The sequence below is a fragment of the Telmatherina bonti genome (genome assembly GCF_933228915.1).
Source record: "Telmatherina bonti genome assembly, chromosome: 23".
NCBI lineage: Eukaryota > Metazoa > Chordata > Actinopteri > Atheriniformes > Telmatherinidae > Telmatherina > Telmatherina bonti.
The window spans coordinates 32,844,775-32,856,967 of NC_136632.1; the positions used below are offsets into that span (position 1 = coordinate 32,844,775).

At 37.9% G+C, this 12,193-nt stretch overlaps 1 protein-coding gene across 1 annotated transcript in view; it reads left to right on the forward strand.

The window, feature by feature from the left end:
* Positions 1-12,148, forward strand: part of LOC306773585 (protein-methionine sulfoxide oxidase mical3b-like) — a gene marked incomplete at both ends in the record, with an annotated part of 71,213 nt that extends 59,065 nt beyond the window's left edge. The window contains one exon of the mRNA XM_079263440.1: positions 11,768-12,148. Within this exon, the coding sequence (XP_079119566.1) occupies positions 11,768-12,148 (381 nt within the window). The remainder of the gene's footprint in view (positions 1-11,767) is intronic.
* Positions 12,149-12,193: the final 45 nt, after the last annotated feature.

Below are 12,193 nucleotides of genomic sequence, written 5' to 3' on the forward strand. Positions count from 1 at the left end.
ACCCTGAGAATGAACTGGTTTAATCTCAGAATGAACTGGTTTGGTCTCAGAATGAACTGGTTCGCCATGAGAATGAACGGGTATATCATGATAGTGAACTGGTTTTTATCTCAAAATAAACTGGTTTAATCTCAGAATGAACTGGTTTATTCTCAGAATGAACTTCTTTACCCTGAGAATGAACTAGTATACCCTGAGAATGAACTGGTTTAATCTCAGAATGAACTGGTTTATCCTGAGAATGAACTGGTTTACCCTGAGAATGAACTGGTAAACCCTGAGAATGAACTGGTTTAATCTCAGAATGAACTGGTTTACTCTCAGAATGAACTGGCTTAATCTCAGAATGAACTGGTATACCCTGATAGTGAACTCGTTTGATCTCAAAATGAACTGGTTTAATCTCAGAATGAACTGGTTTACCCTGAGAATGAACTGGTATACCCTGAGAATGAACCGGTTTGATCTCAAAATGAACTGGTTTAATCTCAGAATGAACTGGTTTACCCTGAGAATGAACTGGTATACCCTGAGGATGAACCGGTTTAATCTCAGAATGAACAGGTTTAGTCTCAGAATGAACTGGTTCGCCATGAGAATGAACGGGTATATCATGATAGTGAACTGGTTTTTATCTCAAAATAAACTGGTTTAATCTCAGAATGAACTGGTTTATTCTCAGAATGAACTGCTTTACCCTGAGAATGAACTAGTACACCCTGAGAATGAACTGGTTTAATCTCAGAATGAACTGGTTTACCCTGAGAATGAACTGGTTTACCCTGAGAATGAACTGGAAAACCCTGAGAATGAACTGGTTTAATCTCAGAATGAACTGTTTACTCTCAGAATGAACTGGCTTAATCTCAGAATGAACTGGTATACCCTGAGAATGAACCGGTTTAATCTCAGAATGTACTGGTTTATTCTCAGAATGAACTGCTTTACCCTGAGAATGAACTGGTATACCCTGAGAATGAACTGGTTTAATCTCAGAATGAACTGGTTTAGTCTCAGAATGAACTGGTTCGCCATGAGAATGAACGGGTATATCATGATAGTGAACTGGTTTTTATCTCAAAATAAACTGGTTTAATCTCAGAATGAACTGGTTTATTCTCAGAATGAACTGCTTTACCCTGAGAATGAACTAGTATACCCTGAGAATGAACTGGTTTAATCTCAGAATGAACTGGTTTAGTCTCAGAATGAACTGGCTTAATCTCAGAATGAACTGGTATACCCTGATAGTGAACTGGTTTGATCTCAAAATGAACTGGTTTACACTGAGAATGAACTAGTTTACCCTGAGAATGAACTGGTTTAATCTCAGAATGAACTGGTTTATTCTCAGAATGAACTGCTTTACCCTGAGAATGAACTAGTATACCCCGAGAATGAACTGGTTTAATCTCAGAATGAACTGGTTTAGTCTCAGATTGAACTAGTTTTATCTCAGATTGAACTAGTTTAATCTCAGAATGAACTGGTATACCCTGAGAATGAACTGGTATTTCCTGATAGTGAACTGGTTTTTATCTCAGAATGAACTGGTTTACACTGAGAATGAACTGGTTTATTCTCAGAATGAACTGCTTTACCCTGATAGTCAACTGGTTTGATCTCAAAATGAACTGGTTTAATCTCAGAATGAACTGGTTTACCCTGAGAATGAACTGGTGTACCCTGAGAATGAATCGGTTTAATCTCAGAATGAACAGATTTAATCTCAGAATGAACTGGCTTAATCTCAGAATGAACTGGTATACCCTGATAGTGAACTGGTTTGATCTCAGAATGAACTGGTTTAAATCTCAGAATGAACTGGTATACCCTGAGAATCAACTGGTTTACCCTGAGAATGAACTGTTTTCATCTCAGAATGAACAGGTTTAATCTCAGAATGAACTGGTTTACACTGAGAATGAACTAGTTCACCCTGAGAATGAACTGGTTTAATCTCAGAATGAACTGCTTTACTCTCAGAATGAACTGGTATACCCTAATAGTGAACTGGTTTGATCTCAAAATGAACTGGTTTAATCTCAGAATGAACTGGTTTATTCTCAGAATGAACTGGTATATCCTGATAGTGAACTGGTTTTTATCTCAGAATGAACTGGTTTAGTCTCAGAATGAACTGGTTCGCCATGAGAATGAACTGGTATATCCTGATGGTGAACTGGTTTTTATCTCAGAATAAACTGGTTTAACCTGAGAATGAACTGGTTTAATCTCAGAATGAACTGGTTCACTCTCAGAATGAACTGGCTTAATCTCAGAATGAACTGGTATACCCTGATAGTAAACTGGTTTGATCTCAGAATGAACTGGCTTAATCTCAGAATGAACTGGTTTACCCTGAGAATGAACTGGTATATCCTGAGAATGAACCGGTTTAATCTCAGAATGAACAGGTTTAATCTCAGAATGAACTGGTTTATTCTCAGAATGAACTGCTTTACCCTGAGAATGAACTGGTTTAAATCTCAGAATGAACTGGTTTACTCTCAGCATGAACTGGTTTAAATCTCAGAATGAACTGGTATACCCTGAGAATCAACTGGTTTACCCAGAGAATCAACTGTTTTCATCTCAGAATGAACAGCTTTAATCTCAGAATAAACTGGTTTACACTGAGAATGAATTAGTTCACCCTGAGAATGAACTGGTTTAATCTCAGAATGAACTGGTATACCCTGATAGTGAACTGGTTTGATCTCAAAATGAACTGGAATAATCTCATAATGAACTGGTTTATTCTCAGAATGAACTGCTTTACCCTGAGAATGAACTGGTTTACATCTCAGAATGAACTGGTTCACTCTCAGCATGAACTGGTTTAAATCTCAGAATGAACTGGTATACCCTGAGAATCAACTGGTTTACCCTGAGAATCAACTGTTTTCATCTCAGAATGAACAGCTTTAATCTCAGAATAAACTGGTTTACCCTGAGAATGAACTGGTATACCCTGAGAATGAACCGGTTTAATCTCAGAATGAACAGGTTTAATCTCAGAATGAACTGGTTTATTCTCAGAATGAACTGCTTTACCCTGAGAATGAACTGGTATATCCTGATAGTGAACTGGTTTTTATCTCAGAATGAACTGGTTTAGTCTCAGAATGAACTGGTTCGCCATGAGAATGAACTGGTATATCCTGATAGTGAACTGGGTTTTATCTCAGAATAAACTGGTTTAATCTCAGAATGAACTGGTTTAATCTCAGAATGAACTGGTTTACTCAGAATGAACTGGTTCACTCTCAGAATGAACTGGCTTAAACTCAGAATGAACTGGTATACCCTGAGAATGAACTGGTATATCCTGATAGTGAACTGGTTTATATCTCAAAATGAACTGGTTTAATCTCAGAATGAACTGGTGTACCCTGAGAATGAACTGGTATACCCTGAGAATGAACCGGTTTAATCTCAGAATGAACAGGTTTAATCTCAAAATGAACTGGTTAATTCTCAGAATGAACTGCTTTACCCTGAGAATGAACTGGTTTAAATCTCAGAATGAACTGGTTTACTCTCAGAATGAACTGGGATACCCTGAGAATCAACTGGTTTACCCTGAGAATGAACTGTTTTCATCTCAGAATGAACAGCTTTAATCTCAGAATGAACTGGTTTACACTGAGAATGAACTAGTTCACCCTGAGAATGAACTGGTTTAATCTCAGAATGAACTGGTTTAGTCTCAGAATAAACTGGTTCACCATGAGAATGAACGGGTATATCCTGATAGTGAACTGGTTTTTATCTCAAAATAAACTGGTTGAATCTCAGAATGAACTGGTTTACTCTCAGAATGAACTGGTATACCCTGATAGTGAACTCGTTTGATCTCAAAATGAACTGGTTTAATCTCAGAATGAACTGGTTTACCCTGAGAATGAACTGGTAAACCCTGAGAATGAACCGGTTTAATCTCAGAATGAACTGGTTTAATCTCAGAATGAACTGGTTTAGTCTCAGAATAAACTGGTTCACCATGAGAATGAACGGGTATATCCTGATAGTGAACTGGTTTTTATCTCAAAATAAACTGGTTGAATCTCAGAATGAACTGGTTTACTCTCAGAATGAACTGGTATACCCTGATAGTGAACTCGTTTGATCTCAAAATGAACTGGTTTAATCTCAGAATGAACTGGTTTACCCTGAGAATGAACTGGTAAACCCTGAGAATGAACCGGTTTAATCTCAGAATGAACTGGTTTATTCTCAGAATGAACTGCTTTACCCTGAGAATGAACTGGTATACCCTGATAGTGAACTGGTTTTTATCTCAGAATGAACTGGTTTAGTCTCAGAATGAACTGGTTCGCCATGAGAATGAACTGGTATATCCTGATGGTGAACTGGTTTTTATCTCAGAATAAACTGGTTTAATCTCAGAATGAACTGGTTTAATCTCAGAATGAACTGGTTTACTCAGAATGAATTGGTTTACACTGAGAACGAACTAGTTTACCCTGAGAATGAACTGGTTTAATCTCAGAATGAACTGGTTCACTCTCAGAATGAACTGGCTTAATCTCAGAATGAACTGGTATACCCTGATAGTGAACTGGTTTGATCTCAAAATGAACTGGTTTAATCTCAGAATGAACTGGTATACCCTGAGAATGAACTGGTTTATTCTCAGAATGAACTGCTTTACCCTGAGAATGAACTGGTTTAGTCTCAGAATGAACTGGTTCGCCATGAGAATGAACTGGTATATCCTGATGGTGAACTGGTTTTTATCTCAGAATAAACTGGTTTAATCTCAGAATGAACTGGTTTAATCTCAGAATGAACAGGTTTACTCAGAATGAACTGGTTTACACTGAGAACGAACTAGTTTACCCTGAGAATGAACTGGTTTAATCTCAAAATGAACTGGTTCACTCTCAGAATGAACTGGCTTAATCTCAGAATGAACTGGTATACCCTGATAGTGAACTGGTTTGATCTCAAAATGAACTGGTTTAATCTCAGAATGAACTGGTTTACCCTGAGAATGAACTGGTATACCCTGAGAATGAACTGGCTTAATCTCAGAATGAACTGGCTTAATCTCAGAATGAACTGGTATATCCTGATAGTGAACTGGTTTTTATCTCAGAATGAACTGGTTTAGTCTCAGAATGAACTGGTTTGATCTCAAAATGAACTGGTTTAATCTCAGAATGAACTGGTTTACCCTGAGAATGAACTGGTTTAATCTCAGAATGAACTGGTTTACTCTCAGAATGAACTGGCTTAATCTCAGAATGAACTGGCTTAATCTCAGAATGAACTGGTATATCCTGATAGTGAACTGGTTTTTATCTCAGAATGAACTGGTTTAGTCTCAGAATGAACTGGTTCGCCATGAGAATGAACTGGTATATCCTGATAGTGAACTGGTTTGATCTCAGAATGAACTGGTTTAATCTCAGAATGAACTGGTTTATTCTCAGAATGAACTGGTATATCCTGATAGTGAACTGGTTTTTATCTCAGAATGAACTGGTTTAGTCTCAGAATGAACTGGTTCGCCATGAGAATGAACTGGTATATCCTGATAGTGAACTGGGTTTTATCTCAGAATAAACTGGTTTAATCTCAGAATGAACTGGTTTAATCTCAGAATGAACTGGTTTACTCAGAATGAACTGGTTCACTCTCAGAATGAACTGGCTTAAACTCAGAATGAACTGGTATACCCTGATAGTGAACTGGTTTGATCTAAAAAATGAACTGGTTTAATCTCAGAATGAACTGGTTTACTCAAAATGAACTGGTTTATTCTCAGAATGAACTGGTTTACCCTGAGAATGAACTGGTTTACTCTCAGAATGAACTGGTTTATTCTCAGAATGAACTGCTTCACCCTGAGAATGAACTGGTTTACCCTGAGAAGGAACTGGTTTAATCTCAGAATGAACTGATTTAGTCTCAGAATGAACTGGTTTGCCATGAGAATGAACGGGTATATCCTGATAGTGAACTGGTTTTTATCACAAAATAAACTGGTTTAATCTCAGAATGAACTGGTTTATTCTCAGAATGAACTGCTTTACCCTGAGAATGAACTAGTATACCCTGAGAATGAACTGGTTTAATCTCAGAATGAACTGGTTTAGTCTCAGAATGAACTAGTTTAATCTCAGAATGAAGAGGTTTAATCTCAGAATGAACTGGTATACCCTGAGAATGAACTGGTTTAATCTCAGAATGAACTGGTTTAGTCTCAGAATGAACTGGTTCACCATGAGAATGAACGGGTATATCCTGATAGTGAACTGGTTTATATCTCAAAATGAACTGGTTTAATCTCAGAATTAACTGGTGTACCCTGAGAATGAACTGGTATACCGTGAGAATGAACCGGTTTAATCTCAGAATGAACAGGTTTAATCTCAAAATGAACTGGTTAATTCTCAGAATGAACTGCTTTACCCTGAGAATGAACTGGTTTAAATCTCAGAATGAACTGGTTTACTCTCAGAATGAACTGGGATACCCTGAGAATCAACTGGTTTACCCTGCGAATGAACTGTTTTCATCTCAGAATGAACTGGTTTACACTGAGAATGAACTAGTTCACCCTGAGAATGAACTGGTTTAATCTCAGAATGAACTGGTTTAGTCTCAGAATGAACTGGTTCACCATGAGAATGAACGGGTATATCCTGATAGTGAACTGGTTTTTATCTCAAAATAAACTGGTTTAATCTCAGAATGAACTGGTTTACCCTGAGAATGAACTGGTAAACCCTGAGAATGAACCGGTTTAATCTCAGAATGAACTGGTTTATTCTCAGAATGAACTGCTTTACCCTGAGAATGAACTGGTATACCCTGATAGTGAACTGGTTTTTATCTCAGAATGAACTGGTTTAGTCTCAGAATGAACTGGTTCGCCATGAGAATGAACTGGTATATCCTGATGGTGAACTGGTTTTTATCTCAGAATAAACTGGTTTAATCTCAGAATGAACTGGTTTAATCTCAGAATGAACTGGTTTACTCAGAATGAATTGGTTTACACTGAGAACGAACTAGTTTACCCTGAGAATGAACTGGTTTAATCTCAGAATGAACTGGTTCACTCAGAATGAACTGGCTTAATCTCAGAATGAACTGGTATACCCTGATAGTGAACTGGTTTGATCTCAAAATGAACTGGTTTAATCTCAGAATGAACTGGTTTACCTTGAGAATGAACTGGTTTATTCTCAGAATGAACGGCTTTACCCTGAGAATGAACTGGTTTAGTCTCAGAATGAACTGGTTCGCCATGAGAATGAACTGGTATATCCTGATGGTGAACTGGTTTTTATCTCAGAATAAACTGGTTTAATCTCAGAATGAACTGGTTTAATCTCAGAATGAACTGGTTTACTCAGAATGAACTGGTTTACACTGAGAACGAACTAGTTTACCCTGAGAATGAACTGGTTTAATCTCAAAATGAACTGGTTCACTCTCAGAATGAACTGGCTTAATGTCAGAATGAACTGGTATACCCTGATAGTGAACTGGTTTGATCTCAAAATGAACTGGTTTAATCTCAGAATGAACTGGTTTACCCTGAGAATGAACTGGTATACCCTGAGAATGAACCAGTTTAATCTCAGAATGAACAGGTTTAATCTCAGAATGAACTGGTTTATTCTCAGAATGAACTGGTTTGATCTCAAAATGAACTGGTTTAATCTCAGAATGAACTGGTTTACCCTGAGAATGAACTGGTTTAATCTCAGAATGAACTGGTTTACTCTCAGAATGAACTGGTTTGGTCTCAGAATGAACTGGTTCGCCATGAGAATAAACGGGTATATCCTGATAGTGAACTGGTTTTTATCTCAAAATAAACTGGTTTAATCTCAGAATGAACTGGTTTATTCTCAGAATGAACTGCTTTACCCTGAGAATGAACTAGTATACCCTGAGAATGAACTGGTTTAATCTCAGAATGAACAGGTTTAGTCTCAGAATGAACTAGTTTAATCTCAGAATGAACTGGTTTACTCTCAGAATGAACTGGCTTAATCTCAGAATGAACTGGTATACCTTGATAGTGAACTGGTTTGATCTCAGAATGAACTGGTTTACACTGAGAATGAACTGGTGTACCCTGAGAATGAACCGGTTTAATCTCAGAATGAACAGGTTTAATCTCAGAATGAACTGGTTTATTCTCAGAATGAACTGCTTTACCCTGAGAATGAACTGGTTTAAATCTCAGAATGAACTGGTTTACTCTCAGAATGAACTGGTTTAAATCTCAGAATGAACTGGTATACCCTGAGAATCAACTGGTTTACCCTGAGAATCAACTGTTTTCATCTCAGAATGAACAGCTTTAATCTCAGAATGAACTGGTTTACACTGAGAATGAACTAGTTCACCCTGAGAATGAACTGGTTTAATCTCAGAATGAACTGGTTTACTCTCAAAATGAACTGGTATACCCTGATAGTGAACTGGTTTGATCTCAAAATGAACTGGATTAATCTCAGAATGAACTGGTTTACCCTGAGAATGAACTGGTATACCCTGAGAATGAACCGGTTTAATCTCAGAATGAACAGGTTTAATCTCAGAATGAACTGGTTTATTCTCAGAATGAACTGCTTTACCCTGAGAATGAACTGGTATATCCTGATAGTGAACTGGTTTTTATCTCAAAATGAACTGGTTTAGTCTCAGAATGAACTGGTTCGCCATGAGAATGAACTGGTATATCCTGATGGTGAACTGGTTTTTATCTCAGAATAAACTGGTTTAATCTCAGAATGAACTGGTTTAATCTCAGAATGAACTGGTTTACTCAGAATGAACTGGTTCACTCTCAGAATGAACTGGCTTAAACTCAGAATGAACTGGTATACCCTGATAGTGAACTGGTTTGATCTCAAAATGAACTGGTTTAATCTCAGAATGAACTGGTTTACTCAGAATGAACTGCTTTACCCTGAGAACGAACTAGTCTACCCTGAGAATGAACTGGTTTAATCTCAGAATGAACTGGTTCACTCAGAATGAACTGGCTTAATCTCAGAATGAACTGGTATACCCTGATAGTGAACTGGTTTGATCTCAAAATGAACTGGTTTAATCTCAGAATGAACTGGTTTACCCTGAGAATGAACTGGTTTACCCTGAGAATGAACTGGTAAACCCTGAGAATGAACTGGTTTAATCTCAGAATGAACTGGTTTACTCTCAGAATGAACTGGCTTAATCTCAGAATGAACTGGTATACCCTGATAGTGAACTCGTTTGTTCTCAAAATTAACTGGTTTAATCTCAGAATGAACTGGTTTACCCTGAGAATGAACTGGTATACCCTGAGAATGAACCGGTTTAATCTCAGAATGAACAGGTTTAATCTCAGAATGAACTGGTTTATTCTCAGAATGAACTGCTTTACCCTGAGAATGAACTGGTATACCCTGAGAATGAACCGGTTTAATCTCAGAATGAACAGGTTTAATCTCAGAATGAACTGGTTTACACTGAGAATGAACTAGTTCACCCTGAGAATGAACTGGTTTAATCTCAGAATGAACTGGTTTAGTCTCAGAATGAACTGGTTCGCCATGAGAATGAACGGGTATATCCTGATAGTGAACTGGTTTTTATCTCAAAATAAACTGGTTTAATCTCAGAATGAACTGGTTTATTCTCAGAATGAACTGCTTTACCCTGAGAATGAACTAGTATACCCTGAGAATGAACTGGTTTAATCTCAGAATGAACAGGTTTAGTCTCAGAATGAACTAGTTTAATCTCAGAATGAACTGGTTTACTCTCAGAATGAACTGGCTTAATCTCAGAATGAACTGGTATACCTTGATAGTGAACTGGTTTGATCTCAGAATGAACTGGTTTACACTGAGAATGAACTAGTTTACCCTGAGAATGAACTGGTTTAATCTCAGAATGAACTGGTATACCCTGAGAATGAACAGGTTTAATTTCAGAATGAACTGGTTTAGTCTCAGAATGAACTGGTTCACCCTGAGAATGAACTGGTATATCCTGATAGTCAACTGGTTTGATCTCAAAATGAACTGGTTTAATCTCAGAATGAACTGGTATACCCTGAGAATGAACTGGTATACCCTGAGAATTAACCGGTTTAATCTCAGAATGAACAGATTTAATCTCAGAATGAACTGGTTTACCCTGAGAATGAACTGGTTTAAATCTCAGAATGAACTGGTATACCCTGAGAATCAACTGTTTATCTCAGAATTAACAGGTTTAATCTCAGAATGAACTGGTTTACACTGAGAATGAACTAGTTCACCCTGAGAATGAACTGGTTTAATCTCAGAATGAACTGGTTTACTCTCAGAATGAACTGGCTTAATCTCAGAATGAACTGGTATACCCTGATAGTGAACTGGTTTGATCTCAAAATGAACTAGTTTAATCTCATAATGAACTGGTTTACCCTGAGAATGAACTGGTATACCCTGAGAATGAACCGGTTTAATCTCAGAATGAACAGGTTTAATCTCAGAATGAACTGGTTTACACTGAGAATGAACTGGTTTAATCTCAGAATGAACTGGCTTACTCTCAGAATGAACTGGTTTACCCTGAGAATGAACTGGTATACCCTGATAGTGAACTAGTTTGATCTCAAAATGAACTGGTTTAATCTCATAATGAACTGGTTTACCCTGAGAATGAACTGGTATACCCTGTGAATGAACCAGTTTAATCTCAGAATGAACAGGTTTAATCTCAGAATGAACTGCTTTACCCTGAGAATGAACCGGTTTAATCTCAGAATGAACAGGTTTAATCTCAGAATGAACTGGTTTATTCTCAGAATGAACTGCTTTACCCTGAGAATGAACTGGTATATCCTGATGGTGAACTGGTTTTTATCTCAGAATAAACTGGTTTAATCTCAGAATGAACTGGTTTAATCTCAGAATGAACTGGTTTACTCAGAATGAACTGGTATACCCTGAGAATGAACTGGTTTAATCTCAGAATGAACTGGTTTAGTCTCAGAATGAACTGGTTCGCCTTGAGAATGAACTGGTATATCCTGATAGTGAACTGGTTTTTATCTCAGAATGAACTGGTACACCCTGAGAATGAACTGGTTTAATCTCAGAATGAACTGGTTTACTCTCAGAATGAACTGGTATACCCTGAGAATGAACTGGTTTACCCTGAGAATGAACTGTTTTAATCTCAGAATCAACTGGTTTAATCTCAGAATGAACTCGTTTAATCTCAGAATGAACTGGTATACCCTGATAATGAACTGGTGTGATCTCAGAAAGAACTGGTTTCACTTGAGAATGAACTGGTATTCCCTGATAGTGAACTGGTTTGATCTCAGAATGAACTGGTTTAATCTCAGAATAAACTGGTTTAATCTCAGAATGAACTGGTATACCCTGAGAATGAACTGGTTTACCCTGAGAATGAACTGGTTTAATCTTAGAATGAACTGGTTAAATCTCAGAATGAACTGGTATACCCTTACCCTAACCCTAACCCTGGTTTACCCTGAGAATGAACCGGTTTACCCTTAGAATGAACCGGTTTAACCTGAGAATGAATTGGTTTGATCTCACAAGGAACTAATATATCCTGAGACTTAACTGGTTTCATCTTAGAATAAACTGGTTTACCCTGATAGTGAACTGGTTTGATCTCAGAATGAACTGGTTTAATCTCAGAAAGAACTGGTTTAACTTGAGAATGAACTGGTTTGACCTGAAACCCTTGCTTTGGTTGTCAGGTGAACTCCAGTCCACCTGTCTTCATGCCGGATTCTTCATTCCACAGCAGAGCTTTTGAGCATCAGGCTGCATCTCGGGCAGGCAGTTTCCATGGCAGACAAGGTGTTTACACCAGGAGACAGTCTCTGGCTCCTCCTCCTCCATCATCATCATCATCATCAAACATACCCGCAGGCAGCAGTACTTTCCTACCTGCTCCATCAGATGTGTCCTTCAGTGACCCGGCCAGGCGCTGCCATTTTCACACTGACCTGTTTGTGGTCGTGGAGAAGCCTGAAGGTGGAGTCCACACCTGGGAGACACACCAGCCACCTGAGGTTACAGTAGGTGACGACATCGCCATTCAAGCCCAGAGAGACAACCAATCAGAAGAACTCTAAAGTATATCTGTTCAGCCAATCAGACTGCAGGATCATATCACCTGA